General features: G+C 37.3%; 3 protein-coding genes across 10 annotated transcripts in view; 1 reads left to right on the forward strand and 2 right to left on the reverse strand.

The window, feature by feature from the left end:
* Positions 1-2190: 2190 nt before the first annotated feature.
* Positions 2191-16162, reverse strand: rnf150a (ring finger protein 150a). 2 transcript variants are annotated; one of them, XR_016168795.1, is made up of 8 exons: positions 15351-16162; positions 11822-12072; positions 11660-11731; positions 9863-9945; positions 8086-8182; positions 7788-8004; positions 5736-5906; positions 2191-2811 (listed from the first exon to the last, which is right to left on the reverse strand). XR_016168795.1 is itself a non-coding variant. In XM_039685775.2 (7 exons), the coding sequence occupies exons 1-7, from the start codon at positions 15802-15804 to the stop codon at positions 5788-5790; spliced, it is 1293 nt and encodes a 430-aa protein (XP_039541709.2). In that variant the 5' UTR covers positions 15805-16161; the 3' UTR covers positions 2191-5787. The 2 variants fall into 2 exon arrangements, 1 of the variants encoding a protein (XP_039541709.2); XM_039685775.2 differs by having other exon boundaries at positions 2191-5906; positions 15351-16161.
* Positions 16163-16686: 524 nt separating this feature from the next.
* Positions 16687-25596, forward strand: noazfp (nucleolar atypical zinc finger). Its single transcript, XM_039685856.2, has 10 exons — positions 16687-16921; positions 17169-17295; positions 20061-20080; positions 20166-20236; positions 20540-20616; positions 23823-23949; positions 24045-24149; positions 24229-24275; positions 24356-24473; positions 25134-25596. Exons 2-10 carry the CDS (start codon positions 17176-17178, stop codon positions 25394-25396), a joined length of 948 nt encoding a protein of 315 aa, XP_039541790.2. The 5' UTR covers positions 16687-16921; positions 17169-17175; the 3' UTR covers positions 25397-25596.
* inpp4b (inositol polyphosphate-4-phosphatase type II B) overlaps positions 20000-26904 on the reverse strand; it is a 237456-nt gene continuing 230551 nt past the window's right edge. For all 7 annotated transcript variants that reach the window (XM_089131969.1, XM_089131970.1, XM_089131965.1 and 4 more), the window contains 2 exons: positions 26057-26185; positions 20000-20322 (listed from right to left, as the gene is read on the reverse strand). In XM_089131969.1, coding sequence (XP_088988095.1) covers positions 20256-20322; positions 26057-26185 — 196 coding nt within the window. In that variant the 3' untranslated portion in view covers positions 20000-20255. The remainder of the gene's footprint in view (positions 20323-26056; positions 26186-26904) is intronic.

The following is a 26904-nucleotide window of genomic DNA, read 5'->3' on the forward strand; positions in this document are numbered from 1 at the left end:
ATGTTTGGACAAATACTTCAGGACAGATATTTAAAGGTATGGCATCCATTTAGTTCATTAACACTTTGCATATTCTGGTTGAAACTACACATAATAGCAATCAATAATAGAAGTGCTCTAAATAGCCCATTAAAAAATTTTCAACACCTTCTGTGGAAGTCTCAGGATCAAAAAAAACGTCCGTCCAATAATTTCATTCGGTTCTAAAGTTTTAAGATGTAAAGGATACACCAGACGATGAATAAGGGTCTTATCAAGCGAAATGAAAAAAATTATAAAAATAATAAGTTTTATAAGCTCAAATGGTCGCCTTGCTCTGTCCTGTGATGCGCGTTCATAACTCTCCTGTTCAAACTCGTTCATAAAAATGAACAAAAATGAGCTTATAAAACTTAAACTTTGTTATTTTTTAAAATGAGCGATCGTTTCGCTTGATAAGACCCTTATTCATTGTCTGTTGTCGTTTAAAGCTGAACAGTTGGGCATCCATTGAAGTCCATTATATGGAGAAAAATCCTGGAATGTTTTCATCAAAAACCTTAATTTCTTTTCGACTGAAGAAAGAAAGACATGGACATCTTGGATGACATGGGGGTGAGTAAATTATCAGCAAAAAATTTTTTTTAAAGTGAACTACTCCTTTAAGTGTATTAAATCCTTTGGCGGACTCCTCCCCCTAGTGTCATGTTTCACCTCAGTTTTTTAATCAAACCTTTTTCTAAACTTGACAAAACACATATCGTTGGAAAGGTCCAAGACTCAATGTTTCATATTTGGCCACCATTTTATGATAAACGAGATATTGTGACACATATGTATTAATTTGTGACAGGAGAACTAAGATTGTGGATTGTGGGTGTCACCCGGTGGCTATTTCTGGTAGCGCCATATAAAATCAAGCTTCAAATTTGGAAAACAAATTAGACATATGGCTTTGATCTTCTAGCAAGTTTAGAGTCCAAAACTTTATCCTTTCATTTTTTGAATTGCTTTCAGCAATGTTAAGTGTCTTCTTTAAATACAGATCAACCTTGAGCTATAAAACGTTGATGAATTACTACTAGGCTACTGTATTTAAGTTTGGATAGTGCATTTTCACGTCTCTGTTAAAAAAGGGGATTTAAAGTCTGGCAACTAAACGTGCTCTTGTTAAAAAGCAGCATTGACATAGCATTCATACCCGGGTCTCTTTTATTACTCTCACCTTTCATCCGTCGATATGATGGAAACATCTTCAAGCGGCGGTTGCTCTGTTGACACAGCTTTGTCATTGTGTTTAATGGTTTCCGCACCAGATGTCAGCCGGCTGACATAAATGAAGACCCATACAGTCCAGTCTGTCATCTGTATGTTAACTGTTGCTCAGAAACACAACGCTGTTTTCCGCGCCGATGAACAGCATTAGAGGAAGACGAATGGCAGTTATGCAACAATTTAGTCATTAAATATGAGACGTCTCATTTCTATGCCGACTAAACGCCAAGATTAACTAGATTTACACACTTCACCTTTAAATAATAAAGCAGGCTGTTATACCAGCTTGCCATGTGTTGTAGTGAAGCCAATTAAATGTCAGGGAATAATTGCTTGTTGGAGCCCTAACTTCGTGTTTTATAATACATTTAAAAATATATAGCCTAATAACAAATATATAAATGAAAATCTATTCAAAAGAAGTCATATTTATGTTTTTAATACATCTACTGTTAGTACACCACCTTGAGTTTATAATAGATAGTTTATCAAATGTTGCGTTTGCACTATTTATACGTGATCATTCAATCATTCTAACATGCTGATTTGATGCTCAATAAACATTTCTGATTACTATCAATGTTGAAAACAGTTTTAGTGGAAACGTAATACGTTTTTTTTTCTTCCTGGAAACAACATTTTTTAAAGATTATTGAACAAAGCAACAAAGCCCGCAGGTATTTTCTTTTGGCCAAGACGCTATATACCTTGATCTTATCTGTTATTTCGCAATAACCAAGTGACATTTCTGGTAAGTTTCACACACTTAAGTTCTACATCGTTTGCCTTTCTCTAATTGTCATTCTGCCAATAAAAAGCAGGTAATTTTACTGCAATACCATTCATGGCAAACCAAGTCCAATTGTATAAATTAGGGAAGGTTATCGAGCAAATAAAATACATATGAGCTTGATAAATCAGTCTTTACACCAAAGCTTTCAGTTGGGATTTATTTATTAATAAACAGCAGTCATTCACCTCGGCCAACAACAACACATAGACATGTAGATCAGTTCCTATAAAGGGGATATCATTTTCCTTGATCATCTTGATGAAAACATTTTGAACAAGATTTCAGCACCAGCTGCTTCAGTAATGTGCCTCTCACATGTGAAGAGGCCGTTTACATAGTCTTAAAGGCACGGACAGGACACAAATATTGTAAATGATTTCCCTAAGGAGGAAAAATAAATAACAAAATACACGATATGACTGCTCACCAAATGACTCCTAGACTGATATGATTGAAAGAAAACACACTATCATGTAATCTTAGAAAATTCCTCTAAAACAACAGTTTCATGCCAGACTAAAGTTACGATAAAATAAATCTGCAGATCTCCGGGAAATCTCATGTGCTTTTTGGCCGACAGATGCGCATAACACTGCACAAGCCTTTACGTTAAATATTACTAAATATATATATATATCAGGATCACAGACCCCAGCGCTGTTCCCACAGCTCAGCGACTGATCCCAGTTCAGTCACGTTTACATCCATCATGATGATCGTTCGATCGTTAGTGCCGGCCAGATGTGAATACACGCCATATCCACCTATCCTGACACAAGAAACATATGTGCTGAAGCTTTGGTTTAGTGTGCTGAACATTCATCAGCCCATATGACCGCAGGAGTGCATTCTGGGTATGAGGGCGTTTAACTGGGGAAGGACATGAGACACGGTCTCTCTCATTGAGAAAAATATTTAAACACCAGAACAAAACGGCTTTATACCCAATGAAGTTAATAATAATTAGTTGAAATTCAAATAAAAGAATATTAATAAAGAACAGATAAAAGGTTGGCTGATATACTCAGACACACTGTAAACAGCCAGTGTGTATTCAACATTAACAGGCTACATGATCACAATATTGATATACTGCATATAAAGGGAAAACTATAATAATAAAACATTAATATTTAAAAGGGGTGTTTCAACAATGTTTATCTTCACGTACTGTACGGTGTCCTTTGTTTTTTCTTTAGTCTTTCTTATTTTCTTTTTTTTTTTTTTAGAAAAATAAACCCTTTGATATCAAAATAACCATTCAATAGTCTTTCACTTTCCCATTGTGGATGATAAAAAGAACCGGTCATTTAAAACGCGTGGTTTACTATCCTTCAGTGTCGTGAGCAGCTGAAATTTGAGCAAAGTGCTTTTCTTGCTGCCTCATAAACGTTACATGTGCGATTTCTGCAGAAACCAAACAAAATAGCAAAAATAAGGACAAAGAAAACGTTTTTTGAACAAACGCGTAGCGTCAGATCGCAATTCAGTCACTCTTCCCTTTAAACTGGGGCTAACTTTAAAAAAAGAAAACGCCTATGAAGACATTAATGCAAAATAAAAAGATAGGGAAACATTTAAGAAATATTAAATATAGCACACTGCTCTGGTTGGGGAAACCGCTACATTATGGCCATGCATGCGCGCTTAAAATAGCATTAGGGCCTGTTCACATATCACATCTTTTGCGCGCTCAAATTAGTTTTTTTCAAATGCAGTCGTGCGGTATGCGCTAGAGCTGTTGGAACGAATTCCGAAATTCGAATATTAAAAAAAAAAAAAAAAAAAATCAATACTATTCGAATGCTAAAGTTACTATTCGAAAATTGCTATTTAAAAATAAATATATACTTCCGAAGTGACCAGGTGTAAACGGCCCCTTATCGCTTTCTTATTAACATAGGAGAGCGCGGGACTAGCTTTCGCATGGCACATTCGCAAGGTCTCGTTCACTCCCTCTCTGCCATGCACGCGCCGCGCGCTATGCGCGGATTCCTGGAGATTTTACCTAATTTGCCGCCATCAGGGAGACTCTATCAATATGCGGGAGACTCCCAGAACTTCCGACGCAATATGACGATCACATCACCTCAGATCTGAGCCCCTATTCATCAAGCCAACGTGCCGCAATCTATCGCAAATCAAAGTGAAAGTAAGTCGCAGACGCTTAACACTACCATCTTCATTAAAAGTAAAGGAATGAAATGATATTGCCAGGGCTGTTGCCACTCTCCCTTATTGCTGTCTTTGCTGATTTTGAAATTAGCCGATGATTAATAAAATGCAGCTCAAATCTGTTGCTTTCGGTGATTTGCACTTCATTACATCTGTATATAGCGTGGGAATTCAAGATCGGATTTATATCTGTTTTGCAAAAACACATTTATGTGAGCAGGTGTAAATGGAATCGTTTTGATAAATCTGAACTATCCGATCTGAGAAAACGCATGAAGTGGCCAGGTGTAAACAGCCCCTAAATGTTTATTGTAGTAATGTTAGATGTCCCTCTAGTGGGCCGAACGTGTAACAACAACCACAGGCTTTAGTGGCATTGACGATCATTTTTTCCAAGCGCATTTTTTCCCAAGCGTGTCCGCGCTGCATTGAGAAAAAAAAAACATCTCAACTTTTCAGAATGCCGCAAGCGCACCATAAGCACACAGTAGGTCACGTGACAAGAACCAACCGGAGCGCAACCGCCCTAGCGCTTTGGAAAAAGAAGAATGCGGCTTTTCTACGCATTTTTAGGCGCTATATGTGAATCCTGCCTTATGCAGAACACGCAACGCGCTGCTGACTTTAGACTAGGTGTTTTCTGGTCATTGGCGCAATTGTTTTCTAGAACTGTAAAATAGCACTAGGGATTATTTGCGCCGAAACACGCCTCCTTATTGGGCCGACCCGCCCAGGGAGCGCAAGTTCATTTCCTAGTTTACCAACGTGCTTCTGGCGGGAAAAGCCCGCTTTGCGCGGGTGCAAAATAGGAATGATACATGCGTCAGTGTACGCCGGGTGCAAGATAGGGCCCTAAGACTGTGTTCAACTGAAAGAAGATTGAACTGAAAGAGGAGTGAATCATGGGCTAATTTTTCATTTTGGGGTGAACTATCCCTTTAAGCATTCCAAAACCGGAGTGACACACATTTTATTCAGCAGTGTGCATGTGGCCTGAGACTTTCTATAGATGACAATACTTGGTCAAGACAAAACTAGTGGAAAGAATGTGCTTTAACTGTGCTTTTGTGGCATACAAGCCCCGCCTCTCTGGATACGGCTGCTAAAACACTCACCATATCAATAAACTGGGTTCTACTTCATAGGGAAGATCATGTCGTTGTGGCTTGATTTGATACATCGAAATGCAAAAATAGCGCCCTGCGTACGATAAGCACAAATAGCGTCTGTGAGACGACACTAGTTAGAGCACATGCTAAACGCTTTAGACACTCAAAGCAACTGTAGGCCACATTCCTCGATGCATTACATCTATTGAGTTTGGAATTTACTGGTTTGTACTGGCAGTGATCCCATAGGGAAGTTGAAACAGTCAAAATTTTCCACGAAAACATCCCTCTTAGGACCATGTGGCATTTTCTGGTCAAGCTCTGAACATGAGGTTGCTAAAGCCAAGAGGATGAGGACAAGCAAGCTGTTTTTATAGTTCATTTCATTTCTCGTGCTCTTTTACCGTCCCGCTGCATTCCTGCTTCGTTTATGGCAACAAGAGGCTTCGGTGATCTTCAGGACTTCACATCGTCCTGCTCTGGATCGGAGTGAAGCTCTACCTCGGACGGGACGAGCTCCGCTGGCATGATGAGTGAGGTGTCTGAATCGTTGCTCATGGAGGGCTGGTGCTCGCCTGAAACAACACAGAACATCACAAAATGCCGTTCTGGCGCCAAATCTAGTGTGAGGCGTCATTTTTGAATCGGAATAAAAACGTGAATGAGATTTCAGAGCTTCGGTGGAGGGATAGATTACTTTCATGGTGTTTTTTGTCCTTTTGAAGCTTGGAGTTATTTGCAGTGCTTGTGAGCAGAAACTAATCTAGTCTATTAATCTGACTAGAGCTGCGATGGAGAACCAGGACAGGCTGTGCTTTTATTTGCCAAACGATACCAAAAAAAAAAAATGACCTAAATATAAGAGAGCTGAAAGTAGATCACACAGAAGTGAACTGAATAATCAAATCCAGATCGAAGAGATGTCAGAATTAAAATTCCTTTTAGCATTATGCATTATGTGGAAACATTTCTTTATTAGGACATTTTCCCTCTTTTGAGTTTTATTTTAACTAAACATTTTTTTTAAAATAACAAAATTATTCCAAAAATTCCCATTTTTTGGAATAATGATCTTCTATAAAATGTCCAGTTGTAAGGATTTAAAAAAAAAAAAATTGTATCGACAAAATAGCAATTCTAAATTCATTCGGTATAATAAAAAATAAAAACAACGTTTCTAATTTTTTTTTTTTAAATGTCCTAATATTTCAAGGTTTTCTTTGACCGTGAGAACTGTGAATTATGAATATTTAGGATGCACTACCTTTCAAAAGTTTGGGGACAGTACACTTTTTGAAAGAAATTGACCACTTTTATTCAGCAAGGTTGCATTAAATTGATCACATTAAAGACATTTATAATTTATAAATTAATGCAGCAAACCGGTTTTCAACACTGATAACGATCATGTTTCTTGAGCATCACATCATCATATTAGCGTGCTTTCTGAAGGATCATGTGACACTGAAGACTGGAGTAATGATGCTGAAAATTCAGCTTTGATCACAGGAATACATTATATTTTAACATGTATTACAAAAACGTAATAATATTTCACAATAGAACTTATTTTTGTTCAAAAAACAGTAGTGTATGTCACAAAATGTATTCATGAATAATTACTTGAAATTAGGGATGGGCAACGATTAATCGCATCCAAAATAAAAGTTTGTGTTTACATAATATATGTTTGTGTAGTGTGTATAATTAATTTGTATATATGAAGAGTTCAGAAGCAAAAGCCTCTAAATGCCATTCGAAATTTTCTTCTAAAATGACCATTTTTATCAAGCTTGTGTATTTAAGTTCAGTGATTTCACTTAAATGACAATTAATAGGTAATCTTCATTGCCATTTAAGTGAAATTACTGAACTTAAATACACAAGCTTGATAAAAATGATAATTTTAGAAGAAAATTTCAAATGGCATTTAGAGGCTTTTGCATCTGAACTCTTCATATATATACCCACAGATGCATGTATATATTTAAGAAAAATGTGTTATTAATATATCAAATATTTATATTTATATATAATATTAATTTTGAATAAATATATATGAAGAGTTCAGATGCAAAAGCCTCTAAATGCCATTTGAAATTTTCATCTTTAATGATGATTTTTGTCAAACTTGTATATTTAAGTTCAGTAATTTCACTTAAATAACAATTAATAGGTAATTATCATTGCCATTTAAGTGAAATCACTGAACTTAAATATACAAGCTTGACAAAAATCATCATTAAAGAAGAAAATTTCAAATGGCATTTAGAGGCTTTTGCATCTGAACTCTTCATATATAAAATATATACATGCATGTGTGGGTATTTATATATACAAATTAATTATACACACTACACAAACATATATTATGTAAACACAAACTTTTATTTTGGATGCGATTAATCGTTGCCCATCCCTACTTGAAATAATGAACATTCAGTTCATATACTCACTGCTGGCGATGTGGCGGCTCTCTCCGGCTGGCGGGAACGGGAACGAGTCCATCTCGAGGTAAATGTGTGACAGGCCCGTTGTTCTGAGCGCTGGGTCCAGGACCACCGAGCTCTCGCCCACGGAGACCTCACTAGCCCCCGTCACAGGATTGGTGGGCGGCCCGCTGATGGACATCTCATAATCAGGAGGCATGTCATCAGAACAGTCTATATTGGGCTGTTTGAACGGAAAATTACAGCTTATTTCTAGCAAAACACAAGGTCACATGTAAAGGCCATGGCATGCTTCTACTCTTACCGGGATGCCCAGAGCCTTAAGGATGTTCATTTTGCACATGGGACAGGTTCTGTGGTCCTGTAGCCAAGGGTCCACACAAGTCTTATGGAAGACATGACTGACAAGAACAGCACAGTTACTTACTCAAACAGACCCGAAACACATTTGAAAGAGGACCTATTATGCTTTTTTTTAGTGTGTGATGTTGCTGTTTGAGTATGAAAAAGGTCTGAAAAGTTCAAAAGTCCCTCTCAGTGTCACTGTTTCTGAACTCCCTGAAACGCCCCCATTGCAGTCTTGAGTTTCCTGTCGGGAGCATGTCATAATATTCCTCATTTAAATAATTCCCGCCCAAGGCATGCTAAATAAATGGGCGGGGTTTGTTAGAGTTCACCAATCACAACACACTAGTCCAGCCAACCAATCAGAGCACATTGTGCTTTTCAGAAGGCGGGGCTTCATAGAGACAGTAACTAAACCGAGTGATACTGACAGACTGGGAAGAGAGGGGCTGCAACAATGGAGAATATGTGAAAAACTGTGTTTTGGAAACATTCAAGTAGACCTTAAAAACAAAATCAATACTTTGTAAGAGCATAAGAAGACCTCTTTTATGCATTTAATGCGTTAAAACGGTTTTAAATGCGTCTTTGTATTGGCTATTTTAGCAAAACAGTTACATCCTTAAAAGAGTAGTTCACTTTAAAAAAACTTTTGCTGATAATTTACTCACGCCCATGTCATCCAAAATGTCCATGTCTTTTGTTCTTCAGTCAAAAGAAATTAAGGTTTTTGATGAAAACATTCCAGAATTTTTCTCCATATAATGGACTTCAATGGGAACCAAACGGTTCAAGGTCCAAAAGACAGTTTCAGTGCAAACTGCAAACTGTTCAAAGGGCTTTAAATGATTCAAGACGATGAATAACGGTCTTATCAAGTGAAACGATCGCTCATCTAAAAAATAAATAACAAAGTTTAAGTTTTATAAGCACAAATGCTCGCCTTGCTCTGTTCTGTGACGCACATTCGTGACTCTCCTGTTCGAACTCGTTCATCAAAATGAACGAATCTTTTTTCGTGTTATTTGGTTGATTCAACGAACGAAATGAATGAATTGACGCAGGAAAAGATTTGTTCGTTTTGATGAACGAGTTCGAACAGGAGAGTCACGAACGCGCATCACAGAACAGAGCAAGGCGAACATTTGAGCTTATAAAACTTAAACTTTGTTTTTTTTTTTTTAAATGAGCGATCGTTTCGCTTGATAAGACTCTCATTCATCGTCTGGAATCGTTTAAAGCCTTTTGAACAGTTTGCAGTTTGCACTAAAACTGTCTTTTGGACCTTGAACCATTTGGTTCCCATTGAAGTCCATTATATGGAGAAAAATGCAGGAATGTTTTCATTAAAAACCTTAATTTGTTTTCGACTGAAGAAAGAGTAAGTAAATTATCAGCAAAAGTTTTTTTAACTGATAAACTGTAAAAACTAACAAAAGGTAACAAACTAATTCATGCAGAAGACACATTAATTATTACCACAGAGAGCTCTAAAAGTGATCTATTTCTGTATACTAGACACATTGTAATGTTCATATCGATGTTGCACTATTGTAAAAAAAAAAACCACTTAAAGTTGCACAGATTAAAAGATGATGGCTTTAGTTCAATAGTTTTTGGTTGAACTTCAATTCGGCCAACTAACGCTACCTAGACTAATAATGCACCATGCATAGTTTTAAGCAGAATCAGAATTCATAATTTCATACTACTATTATGTTTGCCTGAAATCTTACCGACACGGCAGAATCCTGACGACGTCATTAGGTTTGTAGTCTTCGATACACACTGCGCAGTTGTCAAAGTCCGACTCGGTTTCCTAGAAACGGGGCCGATAAATGTAGTGAGTAACCGCACGTGGGCGACATTATGTGTACACTTCCCTGAAATCTCCATTAGAAGCAGATGGGAACATAGTCATAAAGTGAGATTGAATCACAGATGGGTGTTACAGGAAAGGATTCAGACAACAGATCAAACGGCACACATCGCAAGCGTCATTGGGGAGTTGCTTTTTGTTTTATATAAGCTTTTATCATTTTCCCTTCAAACGTGATTCTGGCAATAAGAATTTTGAATCATAACAAAACGTTTTATCCCGGTGTTCAAATATTTGAGGTCAGTATGATGTTGAAGGACACATCAAATTGATCAAAAGTGATAGTTTAGTAATTTATAATGTTACAAACAATTTAAATTTCAAATAAATGCTGTTTTTTTGGACTTTCTATTCATCGAAGAATCTTGAAACAATCAGTTTCTATAAAAATATTCATCAGCACAACTGTTCTTAACCTTGATAATAATCAGAAATGTTTCTTGAGGATCAAGTCAGCATTTTAGAATGATTTCTGAAGGATCATCATGTGACACTGAAAACCGGAGTAATGATGCTTTGATCACAGGAATAACTTACATTTTACTATATATTCACATGGAAGCTTGTTTCAGCCACAGAATGAAAAATAAAATAGGTAATTGCGACTTTTTTTTCAAACTCCAAATTCTGACTTTTTTTCTCAGAATTGCGAGATATAAAGTCAGAATTGATTGATATAAAGTCGCAGTTGTGTGTTATAAAGTCAGAATTGATATATAAATTGATTATAAATTGATTTTATAAGTCAATTCTATAGCGACTTTATTTCTCATAATTGCGAATTTATCTCGCAATTGCGACCTTATTTCTCAGAATTGCGACTTTATATCTCGCAATTGTGATAAAAAGTCGCAATTATTTGTAAAAAATTTCTTCTCAGAATTGCGAGGTATAAAATGAGAATTGATTGCTATAAAGTCGCAATTGCGTGTTATAAAGTCAGAATTGACTTTATAAGTCAATTCTATAAGTCAATTCTATAGCAACTATTTCTCATAATTGCGAATTTATATCTCACAATTGCGACCTTGTTTCTCAGAATTGGGACTTTATATCTCGCAATTGCGATAAAAAGTCGCAATTATTTAAAAAAAAATTTCTCAGAATTGCGAGGTATAAAATCAGAATTGATTGATATAAGTCGCAATTGCGTGTTTTAAAGACAGACTTTATAAGTCAATTCTATAGCGACTTTATTTCTCATAATTGCAAATTTATATCTCGCAATTCCGACCTTATTTCTCAGAATTGCGACTTTATATCTCGCAATTGCGATAAAAAGTCGCAATTATTTTTTGAATTTTTTTTCAGAATTGCGAGGTATAAAATCAGAATTGATTGATATAAAGTCGCAATTGCGTGTTATAAAGTCAGAATTGATAAGACTTTATAAGTCAATTCTATAAGTCAATTCTATAGCGACTATTTCTCAGAATTGCGACTTTATATCTCGCAATTGCAATAAAAAGTCACATTTAAAAAAAAAATAATTTCATATTTTTATTCAGTGGCGGAAACAAGCTTCCATAGAAAACAGCTATTTTAAATTGAAACATTATTTCACAATATTAGAGTTTTTACTGTATCAAATAAACAGCCTTGGTGAGCAGAAGAGACTTAATATCACATTATTGCATTGAAGAGAAAAGCAAACCTTGTCCCCCTTCCTGATGGCCCGTACTTGTAACTTGCTTAAGGCCTTTTTTGCAGCGTCACCCAGTCGCCTCTGCAAGAGACATGAATCATGCTATACTGAAATGACTCACTTTAAGGTTTTTGGTGTAAAGGTTGTGTTGTTGGCGTGGCTCTACAGCACCTGGTTGCGGTCTCGAGCGTTGGCGTAGCGGAACCTCTGGATGTAGTAGAAGACCAGCCACGCGAGAGAGATGATCATCAGGACGATGAAGGAGATGGAGACGAACACCACAGAGGTGCGGCTCACGTACTTCTGCAGGTTCCTCGTGCCGATGCTGATGTGCATGGCCACCGTTATGTTCTTCTCCAACAGGGCCACGATCTGTCGGCCTTTGGGCTCGGGAATCATGATCGCCACCACATCGCCCGTACCTGGAGGAACGACGTGGGGTTCAAATCTCAAATTAGCGATGTACTTCACAACACACCAACGCTGCACTGTCGAACACAATCCTCATCAGTAAATGTCAAACTTACACACGTTTTTAGAAGGAAAGGTGCTACACAGAATCTGCCAGGCGCTTCATTTACAGAAACTTTTGGAGGTTCCATCATGGGATCATTTCATGGATTTAGTCTTTTTTTAATTAAGCAGCTTGTAAACTTACTTTATCAGTAGAATTTAAGCATCTATCAATCCATCCATCCAACATTCATCCATCCATTTAATCATCCAACATCCATCCAATCATCCAACATTCATCCATCTATCCATTTAATCATCCAACATTCATCCATCTATCCATTTAATTATCCAACATTCATCCATCTATCCATTTAATCATCCAACATGCATCCATCCATCCACCCATCCATCCATTTAATCATCCAACACCCATCCATCCAATCATCCAACCAACATCCATCCAACCATCCAACATCCATCCATCCATTTAATCATCCATCCATCAATTTAATCATCCAACACCCATCCATCCAATCATCCAACATCCATCATCCATCCATCCATCCAATCATCCAACATCCATCCAATAATCCAACATCCATCCATCCATCCATCCAATATCCATCGTCAGTCTATCTAATCATCTATCAACCATCTATCCATCCATCCGTCCATCCATCCATCTGTATGTCCATCCAATCAGCCATCCATTCATCCGTCAGTCTATCTATCCATCCTATCATCCATCCATCTATCAATCCATCCATCCAATCATCTATCATCCATCCATCTGTCTATCCATCCTCCATCCACCTGTCTGTCAGTCTATCCATCCATCCTTCTAATTATCTATCCATCAATCCATTCATCATCCATCCGTTCATCAATCCGTCTGTCAGTCTCTCCATCCATTCATCCAACCAATCCTCTATACATCCATCCATCCATCCATCCATCCATGTCTGTCACTCTATCCAACCATCCTTCTAATCATCTATCCATCCATCCATCATCCATCTAATAATCCATCCATCAATGTCAGTCAATCCATCCATCTAACCCTCTATCTATCCATTCATCCATCCATCTATCCATCCAATATACAGTATTCATATCAGCACATAAAATTCTAAAGTTAAGAAATAAAAAAACTAATTACAGCACGAATAGCGTGAATTTGAATACATGCATTAAATTGTCTAAATAATGCTTTTTTCAACTTGGGCAATTCTGTCTGTTTTCAAGATCCTTTGTAATGTTTTTAGTGGTTTGATATTTTTACATTTAAACTATATTTCAGTGCTTTTGCTTCTTTCAAGGGGGGCAGTTTTTCAATGCATGTCTTCTGCACCATTCTGTTAAAGTCTGCAGGACATGTGTAGCATCACCTAACATTTATCATTTGAAACTGAAGACTGCACACATCGCTTTGGGATCATAACTTCCTGTTTGCGTCTGTTTGTTATTTCCTCCTTAAAATCAGAACAGCTGGACTGAACTGTAACACAGCCAGATTGTGTGTTTAGGCTGTTGTTCAAGTATGTGAAACTTTAACATCTCAAGCCTAAGTTGAAATGTTGAATCCAGATGTGTTGATCCCTGATGTACGTGTAATGCTCATGGGCAAAAGAGTTTCTCAGATGATTTTCCATTTTCATTACTCAAAAAAAAAAGGAAGAAGTATTTTTGAGAAGTGATGAAAGCAAATTTGGCACGAAAATAAACATTTTATAGACTGGGAAGAGAGAATAGAGACTTTCTGAAACTATTGGCATAGGCTCTCTTCGAATTTGGAAGGACTTCCCTATTGCAAATATTGTAGGATGACATTGTTATGCTAACATTCTCACTAAATGTTATCTGATGGGATGTTGTAAAGAAAACCAGAGGGTTATAATAATAAGGTTAAGGGTGGGGATAATAAGGATGATTTTTGGGTGAACTACTTGTAACATAAAAAAGGCATATATCTGCTTTAACCATGCAGAATATTCGGTCTGAACACTGTTGCTCTTCATGACTAATGGAAGTGGATCGGTTAGAGCAGCACAACACTGGTAGCCAATCAGCAGTAAGGGGCGTGTCCACTCATGATTGGGAAGGAGAGCGTGGGTCAATGACGGAAGGAGAGCGTGGGTCAATGACAGAAGGGGGCGTGTCCAATGAGAGGAGAGAATGAACCAATCAGCAGTAGGGCTAGGGGGCAAACCCACTCATGATGGGGGAGAAGAGAGTGAGCAAGATTTGAAGAAAGACTGTAGAAGGAGAGATGGCTGAGAGACATTACAAAAAAGAAAAGGTCAGAGTAATATCTGGGAAAAAAAAGGGTTATGATCAGGCAATAGCTTTAACGAAAAGACGAACATGAAGATGAACAAAAGTTGGAAATGGGGGTAAGAATTTTTTTTCATTTTTGGATGAACTAACCCGTTAAAGGAGAAGTTCACTTTTTAAAAAAACTTTTGCTGATAATGTACTCACCCCCATGACATCCAAGATGTCTGTCTTTCTTCAGTCGAAAAGAAATGAAGGTTTTTGATGAAACCATTCCAGGATTTTCTCCATATAATGGACTTCAATGGGAACCAAACGGTACAAGGTACAAAAGACAGTTTCAGTAAAAACTACAAACTGTTCAAAGGGCTTTAAAACGATTCCAGACGATGAATAAGGGCCTTATCTAGGACCCTTTAAGTCATGACTCGAAAAAAGATTTGTTCATTTTGATGAACGAGTTCGAACAGGAGAGTCACAAACGTGCGCCACAGAACAGAGCAAGGCGAACATTTGTGCTTATAAAACTTAAACTTTTTTTTATTTATTTTTTAAATGAGCGATCATTTCGCTTGATAAGACCCTTATTCATCATCTGGAATCGATTAAAACCCTTTGAACAGTTTGCACTGAAACTCTCATTTGGACCTTGAATCGTTTGGTTCCCATTGAAGTCCATTATATGGAGAAAAATCCTAGAATGTTTTCATCAAAAAATTTCTTTTCGACAGAAGAAAGAAAGACATGGACATCTTGAATGACATGGTGGTGAGTAAATTATCAGCAAAAGTTTTTTTTTTTAAAGTGAACTACTTCTTTAAGTGGGACATAAAGTTGATCAATGAAAGTGATCAATGAATATCCTCATTAACTTGGGATACTATGCACAATTTGTACTTTTAGCATTAGTTAATAGGCAAAATTCCATTGGAGAGCAAATTCAGAAGAAAAGAGAGTTGTGTCCTCTTACCGTGATGTGGCATTGTAATGGTGTCATTAGAGTTACTGAAGCCCACATTGAAAATGACCACAGCAGATGCATTGAGAGCGGCAGCTTGTCGGATCTTCTCCCTGTAGGTACAGTTTCCTCTGGATATCAGTGCTATCCATGGGACGTTGGGATGGGCAAGGGGGAATTTAGTGTTACTGTTACATGCCTGTCTGTCCAGCAGATGAGATGGCATGAACACAAAGCCCCTGGCATCTCTTTTAGGAGAGTGCTCCCCATATCTGCCACATTCACTCTTTTCTGTCTTCATTTGAGATGTCACCGGGTCCAGGTAAGTGATGTTGACGAAAGCAGTGTACCATTCCTCTTTCTCTGCCACTGTGAAGTCCAAACACAGCAAATGCACGAAGCAAAAGGACAGCAGCCACGTAGACAGAGCAAGACTCCTGCAGGCTTGGTTTAGGGACATTGCCATGTTTTCAGAAACGATCCCAAACAAACCGTTTTCAAGCTGGGGAACGTCTTTATCCCACTTCCTTTTCAGTATAGGATGAGTCTTATACTGAGTGCGGCATCACTTTGCAAGCCCACAACGCAACTAGATCGAAACATCTCTCTGTCCAACTCCGTCGTCCTTTAAAAGTGGCTTATAGATGCAGTCCACCATCATGTCGATTCACCCAGCAGCATTTGCGCTTGTGTGACGGACATCGAGGTTGCCAGATATTATTACTAAATATACACTGTACAGAAATCATGCACTTGTGGGAGAATAATAACGCAATATATAATTTAATATTAAGCAACAGAGAAGTAAGTTCAGTGATTCATTTCATTTCTGTCAAAAAAAAAGTATTAATTTAGTTAATTTATCTATATAGCCAGCTCAGGCAATGCATGCAGATAATATTGTTGAATATTAATGCAACAAAACACAAAGGTAGAGAAATTGCTGACCAGTCAAATACGGTATCTTTGAGTTTTATTAATTTATTATATAAAAACAACAGGTGCAATAATAAGAAAATATTATAATATATATATATAAGTATTAAAAAAATAATAATTGGCTATTAAAAAAAAAATAAAGTATAGACTTACAGATTTAGAAGTTAGATTTTTTCTTAGATAGACCTTTAATTATACATATAATTTGAAAGGCTTATTTTTATGTAGAATATATGCAATATTGGACTGTTCTCTTACTTCATCATTATTTAACAGAGGCAATGTTTCAAACTTTGAAATAATCCAGAAGCGATTTGGCAGACTATCTGGCAACCGCTCGGTTGCGGACAGCGCAAAATAGACTCGTTGCCCTCCTCTCTGATGGAGCGGGACTGTCTGCACCCCCTGTGATTCTTCTAAATAAATAGAAAATATGGGGTTTAATATATACATATTTTAATATCATATAACTATGTTATATTACAAAACAAGTCGCGCCGCGCAATAGACATCAGTTAGTAAATGTTTTTGGAACTGATAACAGCGCATCCTTACGTTTCCTGCCGGACGATTTACTGTTACACACGCGCCGGAATCAGCTGTGATCATCTGTCTGTTTTCAACGTGATTAAACCTTTATCCCGGTAAGTGTTTTATACGACAGGATGGATGGCATTTACGTTGAACTGTAAATAAAACTGTAAATAAAGACTGTTAAGCTGATATGTTTGAATAAGTGTTGAGATGTTAAGATAATTTATCGAGGTGTCAGGTCCCTCATGTAAGTTCAGTGGAAATAACAAGCAACGCGGAATCAACAGGTAATCGCAATATGTTTCATCTTGTTTCGAGTTAATGTGTCATATTTGCATTCTGCCTTTGATATTGGAGGTGAAAGATGCCTAAGAAGAAGACTGGTGCCCGTAAGAAGGCCGAGAGCCGAAAGGAGCGAGAGAAACAGAGTCGGGCCAATAGAGAGGCTGTTGATGTGGCCAAACACCCGTGTAATGGAACCATGGTGAGAGAGAGCATGATGATCTCACACTGCATTGACAGATGAGATTACCAAATGAAATTGTTTGAAGAAATATTTTTACGAAAATAATTCAAAAACGCTTACAAATAATTCGAGTTCTCACTCTCTCTCTTTTTGAATTTGACTGTGTTTTCCAATAGAAAGGGATATTTAGCGTATTTAAGATCCTTATTATTTACAAACCCAATTCCATAAAAGTTGGGACACTGTACAAATTGTGAATAAAAACAGAATGCAATGATGTGGAAGTTTCAAATTTCAATATTATATTTAGAATACAATATAAATGACATATCAAATGTTGAAAGTGAGACATGCCAAATATTGGCTCCTTTTGGATTTCATGAGAGCTACAAATTCCAAAAAAGTTGGGACAGGTAGCAATAAGAGGCCAGAAAAGTTAAATGTACATATAAGGAACTGCTGGAGGACCAATTTGCAACTTATTAGGTCAATTGGCAACATGATTGGGTATAAAAAGAGCCTCTCAGAGTGGCAGTGTCTCTCAGAAGTCAAGATGGGTAGAGGATCACCAATTCCCCCAATGCTGAGGCAAAACATAGTGGAGCAATATCAGAAAGGAGTTTCTCAGAGAAAAATTGCAAAGAGTTTGAAGTTATCATCATCAACAGTGCATAATATCATCCAAAGATTCAGAGAATCTGGAACAATCTCTGTGCGTAAGGGTCAAGGCCGGAAAACCATACTGAATGCCCGTGATCTTCGGGCCCTTAGACGACACTGCATCACACACAGGAATGCTATTGTAATGGAAATCGCAACATGGGCTCAAGAATACTTCCAGAAAACATTGTCAGTGAACACAATCCACCGTGCCATTCACCGTTGCCGGCTAAAGCTCTATAGGTCAAAAAAGAAGCCATATCTAAACGGGAACCAGAAGCACAGGCGTTTTCTCTGGGCCAAGGCTCATTTAAAGTGGACTCTAGCAAAGTGGAAAACTGTTCTGTGGTCAGACGAATCAAAATTTGAAGTTCTTTTTGGAAAACTGGGACGCCATGTCATCCGGACTAAAGAGGACAAGGACAACCCAAGTTGTTATCAGCGCTCAGTTCAGAAGCCTGCATCTCTGATGGTATGGGGTTGCATGAGTGCGTGTGGCATGGGCAGCTTACACATCTGGAAAGGCACCATCAATGCTGAAAGGTATATCCAAGTTCTAGAACAACATATGCTCCCATCCAGACATCGTCTCTTTCAGGGAAGACCTTGTATTTTCCAACAAGACAATGCCAAACCACATACTGCATCAATTACAACATCATGGCTGCGTAGAAGAAGGATCCGGGTACTGAAATGGCCAGCCTGCAGCCCAGATCTTTCACCCATAGAAAACATTTGGCGCATCATAAAGAGGAAGATGCAACAAAGAAGACCTAAGACAGTTGAGCAGCTAGAAGCCTTTATTAGACAAGAATGGGACAACATTCCTATTCCTAAACTTGAGCAACTTGTCTCCTCAGTCCCCAGACGTTTGCAGACTGTTATTAAAAGAAGAGGGGATGCCACACAGTGGTAAAAATGGCCTTGTCCCAACTTTTTTGAGATGTGTTGATGCCATGAAATTTAAAATCAACTTATTTTTCCCTTAAAATTATGCATTTTCTCAGTTTAAACATTTGATATGTCATCTATGTTGTATTCTAAATATAATATTGAAATTTGAAACTTCCACAGCATTGCATTCTGTTTTTATTCACAATCTGTACAGTGTCCCAACTTTTATGGAATTGGGTTTGTACATCATTATCAAGCACACCCTCCCATACATATTCTCATTAATGTTGTATTTAAAAAATATATGTTTCTTGGTAAGAATACTGTTATAATATTTTTTTTTTATTTAAATTGGCATAAATTAAAGTCACCACGAAATATAAATTGACAGTACTTGAGGGCGAAGCAACCTGTCACTCACATAAGATCCACAAATAGCAAACCACAGCCCTCCAATCAATTCCCCATTGACAAATAAAAGTCCCGCCTTACCCTAATGGGCTGACAAACATATTGTTGTGTTTTATAATGGACTCAATTGGGGCCTATAGCATGAAGCTGGTTTAGGTGGCTGTCCAGCTATGTTTCAATTTAGTTTGTGCCAACCCTGGGTTTAAGGTACCATGAAAGTGGTTTGGCTTTTAGCAGTGTTCATCGCCATAGCAACTTACGCTCCACGGCTAACCTGGTCCGGGGCAGGTTATGTTCCAGGTCAGAGGTTGCAAACCGAACTTAGACCAATCAGCCAATGTGACGCGATAAAGTCACTCCACAGCAAATGATTTTAAAAGACAAAATCATGGCTTTTAGTAAATAAATTTGTATGATTTCGAAATTATTTCTGCGATTATTATACCCTAAAACGATCTCACATGTACAATCTCAGTTCATCAATTATTATTACGCAGATTTTAAATGAATACGTATGTATTAGAATCAACAAACGAAGCTATAAAATGACGACGTGAGCTTAAATGTTCAATTCTCTCTAAACCTTTATCAACTGTATATACTAACTTCACAACTTGTACTTGCACTGATATAGTTTCATGAGCTCTATTCCATCAGTAAATTACATTAGTCCTTTGGGAATTTTTATCAAAACTCGGATGTGACCTACAGGAATATTTTGGCATTTTTGACCAGGCTGTTTCCTTTTTGCTGCAAGTTGCTTTTTCAGTTGGTACATTAATGCACTGACCTAACGTTTTCCTCATTTGTCTTTTTAGGAGTGTGATAAGTGTCAAAGGTAATGTGACTGATTTGTGATTTCCGCTTTCCTGTGTAAACCTTAAACTGATAAACCTTACATGATATCCTTTTCTGTTTGCCAGGCGACAAAAGAACCGAGCCTTCTGCTATTTCTGTTCTTCAGTGCAGAAACTTCCCACGTGTGCACAGTGTGGTAAGATGGACCTTCACCCTCATAAGTGACCCTCATTTTCCTGGCAAACGTTGCTCAGTTGGCACCGGTGTTTTCTCGCACTTAATCTGGAAAAAAAAAACATGTCAGTGGAAAAGAGAAATGAAGTGATCATTAAAGAATTTCCCAAAAAGGGAGGATATCCTACAAAAATGTTTTAACTGTTGCTCTCAGTTTGTTTCAGCTTGAGATCAATAACGAATCGTGCGTTACACGAAAAGCAGCAGCACATCTATATAAAATTAAGTCATTCAAATGTTCTATTGTATGTTTCTTTATTTAAAGGCAAAACAAAATGTATGAAGTCTTCAGACTGTGTCATAAAACACCCCGGCGTTCACAGCACTGGAATGGGCATGGTGGTAAGTGTGAACATCACCTTAAACATCCTCACAGATTTCACATTTTACACACGTGACGCTAGAAATGACAGGAAACTAAATCACTGAGATGCATGGGAGCGCTAAGCAGAAGCTTTCTCCGGGTGTTACGCATGAAAACGGCACATTTCTATGCGATATACATTTTTGGGGGAAATGTTTCTTCATTAAAGATTTGTGTTTGTCATTTAAATTGTTTTGGAGCAGAGGACAACTTTTCAGCTTTCTTTTTTTCTTGTTATTTCAGAAAGAAAAGTATTATGCCAAAACAATGGAAGTATCCGATGACACGGTCATTTGATTTGAGCTCTTTCAAGTAAAACTAGTGTTTCCAACTTCAGAAAAGGAAAAATGCGGGACAATCGTGTTTTTTTTTTTACAGGAAAATAAGCGAGAATCAAAATATTCGTACTGTAGTCTATCACAAGATGTGTCATTTCAGTGACGTATGTGCTTAACCTATTTATGTAGCCTACAATTTAATTCTAAGGTCACACAAACCATAGTTCAAAATAATATACTGTACCTGATTGGACCCCTCACAAATAATTTAATTTAATTTTGATCCTTTTGTTTACTATATTTATCTGCTCGGTCAGTGTCGTTGTGGGTTTTGGTTCTGTTGGCTGTAATGACCTTTGAAATTACTGAAATCCTTTGGCGAAGTGATATGACCCGTAATGCGGTCAAGACTTGCCTGGAACTACTTAAGCCGAGCGTACCCCTGAAAATAATCGCACACCTTAGAACGTTCGTGCAACCAATCAGAATCAAGCATTCAACAGCCTGTAGAATAATTATATATAATCATTTCACTTATAATCATTTAAAATACCAGAACGTTTTTTTTTAAGTGTGTGTGTCTGTGTGTGCATTAAGTTATTCACCCTTATGATTATGTTCTGTTAAACGTTCGTCATTAGAAACGTATTTTTCTCACTTTCTCTTAATAATTTGAATCATTGTAAGCGGTTTCATACCTAAACATGCTACTGGTGCCCCTTTTCCACCAAAGCATTTTGAGAGCCGGTTCGGAGCCGGTGCCTGCGCGCGAACCAGTTCTTTGTGTTTCGACAGCCAAAGAACCGGTTCTCGGCCTGGAGAACTGGTTCCAAAGCGGCACCAACTCTTTGCTGGACTAGAAGCGTTATTTTACCACGTCATGCTTACGTCGGGGGCTGGGGCGGGTTTAGATGTGTTGTAAACATCTTTTCTGACCATAATAAAGGATCGCAAAGCCAAGAGAAACATTTGCAGAAACACGATGGAGTCCGCCTGTGTAATTGTTATGCTTGAAGTTAACGCAAGGGTTTCTATTTTTAATTTTTTTTTATTGAAGACATTATAAGCAAAGAAGAAAAGTCGCAATATAGAACAAATAAATGGAAAGAAAAAAAGACACAATTACAGGGGTACATTACATATCAATAGAAAAGCTTACAAGACTTGCATATTTCAATTGTTTTCTTGGTATACGAGTTAGAGATTAAAAAAAAAAGCCTTCTTGGTATACGAGTTAGAGATAATCCGAAAGTAATGTTGTATTTGCAAGCGTTTCTAGCTAAGACGTATGGCGACGTACACAGTAAAGCCAGACCGATTTATCGGCCGGCCGATATTAGGCATTTTCCAAAATATCGGTATCGGCAGTTATAATGGCCGATAAATGAATATTTCATTAATAAAAACGGATGAAACATGCTTCAATCATCTCAGTTATATTGAAAATGTATGTTTTACAATTTGCAGTATGATGTCATCTATTGCTAAATTATGGCTCATCATAGACTAGCTAACCACAAAGCTAGCTAATGCCACTATCATCAGTGGAAGACCGCTAATGAGCTTGGGAACCACAATGAACTTTTTCTGCCTAAATAAAGTAATGAATACCGTATTTATAACTCATATCTCTAGTTACAGTCCCTGCATTGTAAAATGTAAGTTATACTTGCGAGGAGTGAACATTTAGACATAGAGAAATAGTATCAGACGTATCTTGTGCAGAAAAGTTAGCTTTTCTTTTACACGTGTGTGAAATCCAACAATATTTAATAAAAAAAAAAAAAAAAAAATCGGCCGATATATCGGAATATCGGATTTTAAAACCCAAAAATATTTGTATCGGTATCAGCCTTCAAAATCCTCTATCGGTCGGGCTCTACACAGTGACGTAACGACGTCGTTCCCTGGGCGCTTTAGTCAGTGGAAAAACAAAGAAGCGGTTCGCAAGTTGAACCAACTCCGAACCAACTTTGAACCAGCACCAGTTCTTTTTTTGGTGGAAAAGGAGTACGGCAGAGCAGACTCAGATGCAGCTCTTATCACTTTCAGGAGCAGTGGTGGAGGAAGTACTGAATCTCAGTACTTAAGTAAAAGTACAAATACCCAGATAAATATTTACTTTAGTAAAAGTAGAAGTAACACAATGACAACCATACTTAAGTAAAAAGTAAAAAGTACTTTATTTTAAATGTACTTTAAGTATTAAAAGTAAAAGTACTTGCATAACAATTGATTCTCTTAATGTCTATTTTCTAATGATTAATAAAACATTTAATTCTAACTCATTCAACCTAACAGCCTACTCCTATAATGATGTTCAATAATGATGGAAAAAAAATGTCACCATTTCTGAAATAAGCTTGCAATTAGGCAATATCATGCTTATCCTTAGTACTATATGTTAATAACTATGTTTGGCAGTAAACGAGATTAATTTATGGTGTAATTCTGAACCTCTTGGCTTGCCATAATCCTAACCAAACCAAACATATATTACACACGGTGTGTTTCCTATGCACGTAAAAACAAATTTTCGCGTATGAGTTGCATGATAAACACACTGCGTGCGAGACTCATTTAGTTGATGTATCTATGGCAACCAAACGTCACTGGTGAGACAACGTGCAACGAACGGACGGTCAGATTACGTTTTGGCAGGGGAAAAACTGATCAGAAAATGTAACGAAAATGTAACAGAAGTTGTAGAAATGTAGTGGAGTAGAAAGTAGAATAATTGCTGCAAAATGTAACGAAGTAAAAGTAAAAAGTAGGCACTATTTATTCTACTTAAGTAAAGTAAAGATACGTGAAAAATGTACTTAAGTAAAGTAACGAAGTATTTGTACTTCGTTACATTCCACCACTGTTCAGGAGCGTTTCCTTTAATTGTTTGTGTCCATCAGGGAGCCATCTGTGACTTCTGCGAGGCCTGGGTGTGCCATGGGAAGAAGTGCTTGAGCACCCACGCCTGCTCCTGTCCTCTGTGTGACGCAGACTGCATCGAATGCGACCGCAGCGTATGGGAACACGGTAAAGAGCTAGCGTTCGTGTCCAGTGCGCTACAAACACTGCTTTAATGTTGTCGGAGAAACCCATAAAATCCCGTTTGCTTGTGTGACGTACAGGTGGCCGCATTTTCCGCTGCTCTTTTTGCGACAACTTCCTGTGCGAGGATGATCAGTTTGAGCACCAGGCGAGCTGCCAGGTCTTGGAAGCAGAGACTTATAAATGTACGTCTTGATGAGGATTTGAGTTCTTCAGACTGTTTATTTGTTGTATCTTTTAATGATATATTTGGCCCAATTTCAGGTTTATCTTGTAATCGTCTTGGACAGCACTCTTGTCTCCGGTGCAAGGTTAGGATCTTCATCTGTCCGATTTGCTTCTATGCATATTTTTGTTTGGACAAACTACAATTGAAATCCTGTCGTTCTAGGCTTGTTTCTGTGACGATCACGCTCGAAGCAAAGTGTTCAAGCAGGAGAAAGGCAAGGCTCCTCCATGCCCAAAGTGTGGACATGAAACTCAGGAGACCAAAGATCTCAGCATGTCCAGTGAGTGCCGTCTTACATTGCTGTTTTAGTCGCTTTGGCTTTAACTGTATTTTGTACGGAAGCGAATTGCATTCACACTCTGTTTTTCTGAATTAACAAGTTAATTATCTCTGAATTACGAGAGAATTTTTTATGGAAAAAATTTTTGCTCTTTTTTTTTTCTGAATTAACGAGCATTAATTATATATATATATATTAGGGCCGTCAAATGATTATTCGCGATTAATCGCATCCAAAATAAAAGTTTGTGTTTATATAATATATGTAGGTGCACTGTGTAAAATTATTTTATAAATATAAATACACACACATGCTTGTATATATTTAAGAAATATTTTCATGTATATAGATTTATATATAATTTATATTATATATAAATATAAATATTTTATATATAATTTATATATTTTTCTTAAATATACATGCATGTGTGTTTATATATATATATATATATATACAAAATAATTATACACAGTACACACACATATATTATGTAAACACAAACTTTTATTTTGGATGCGATTAATCACGATTAATCGTTTGACAGCCCTAATATAGTTCACAAATATAGTTCTATTTTTTTAATATGAAGAACATTACTCTAATAGAGCGGCGAGGCAGTTGAGTCTCTGGTATTAACCGGATCATTTTGTCTTGCAGCCCGAACCCATAAATTTGGCCGACAGACCGGCGCAGAAGACGACGATTACGGTGCGTCCGGATACAGCTCCTACTGGAAAAATCTGGAGTCTGGAGGGGGATACCGAGATGAGGAGGATAATGAAGATGATGATGACTACGAGGATGATGATGATGAAGAAGAGGAGGAGGAAGAAGATGATGATGATGAAGAGGAAGACCTTCCTGAGGTTAAGGATTCGGTCTCAAATCTGAGCTTGGGAGCGAGTGGAAAGACCCAATAAAAAGCTGTAGATGAGTCGGAAATGATTTGTGGAGTCGTCACAGAAAAGAGAAAAACATCACAAGCGTCAGATATTTGGCCTTTTACTAATTAAGGGTTTCTGCCTAATGAAATTGAGACTGCATTGATATGTGTGCATAACTGTAGTGCAATTTCTGCCATTTTCAAATCGCAAATATATCTGAAGACATGTTTTTAAAAGTCTGTTGTTTTGAGTATTTCTTCCAATGGGATTTTTATGCCTTTTAAATATTATAATAACAACAATGCAGACCAGACTAAACTTCTCAGCTCTTAGGACACCTACACTAGATTTATACGTAATTTCCAAGGAAATTTTATTTTAAGGATGGACAGGAACAGTGCAAGGGTTAGTGAAAGTGATGTGCTGAAAATCTAGTCAAATATTTACGAATGAAGTGGTTTACTTTGTAAAGCATTAATAGTAGGCCTAGGCTACTCGCCGTTTTGGATTTAATGCATTCCCACCAATAGGTGCCACTGCCAGTATTAAGTTAGTTTGCTAACTCCTGCCGTTTCACACCAAAGCTGTTTCTTTCAGTGTTTTTCAGCCTCTCATAAAACCACACGCAACCACATAATAGACACTCTTAAAGGGACAGTTCACCCAAAAATGAAAATTATGTCAGTAATGACTCACCCTCGTGTCGTCCCAAGCCCGTAAGACCTCCGTTCATCTTCACAACACAGTTTAAGATATTTTAGATTTAGTCCGAGAGCTTTTTGTCCCTCCATTGAAAATGTATGTCCAGTATGCTGCTCTCCTTGTCTAGAAAAGAAACAAAGTAGGGCTGTCAAACGATTAATCGCATCCAAAATAAAAGTTTGTGTTTACATAATATATGTGGGTGCACTGTGTATAATTATTTAATATATATTAAAAAACACACGCTTGTTTTACACATGCTATATTTAAGAAATATTTTCATGTATATACTGCATATAGTTTTTATATATAAAAATATCAATATTTATTATATATATATATATATACACACACACACACACAAACTTTTATTTTGGATGCGATTAATCGCGATTAATCGTTTGACAGCCCTAAAATAAAGACATCATCAACTTAGTCCATATGACATCAGTGGGTTAATTACAATGTTTTTAAGCATCGAAAATACGTTTTGGCCCAAAAATAACAAAAACTACGACTTTATTCAGCATTGTATTGTCTTCCGGTTCTGTTGTGGATCCGCGATCAGTGACGCTGCTGACGTAAGACGCGGCTTACGTGTGTCTGGTGTGCCCGTGTATTCGGGTTCAAATAATATGGCTGGGCAAAATAAATGCCAATCTTCCTCTGTGTGGAAATCCTTAGACATATTTGTGAAGATTGTTTTGTACAGCGTGCGTCTCCCTCAGACTGAACGGGAAGACAATACAGTGCTGAATAAAGTCGTAGTTTTTGTTATTTTTGGACCAACATATATTTTCGATGCTTTAAAACGTTCTAAACTACGGGCCTATAGAGTGCCG

The sequence above is a fragment of the Pimephales promelas genome, chromosome 6, assembly GCF_988280905.1.
Source record: "Pimephales promelas chromosome 6, fPimPro1.hap1.1, whole genome shotgun sequence".
Lineage (NCBI taxonomy): Eukaryota > Metazoa > Chordata > Actinopteri > Cypriniformes > Leuciscidae > Pimephales > Pimephales promelas.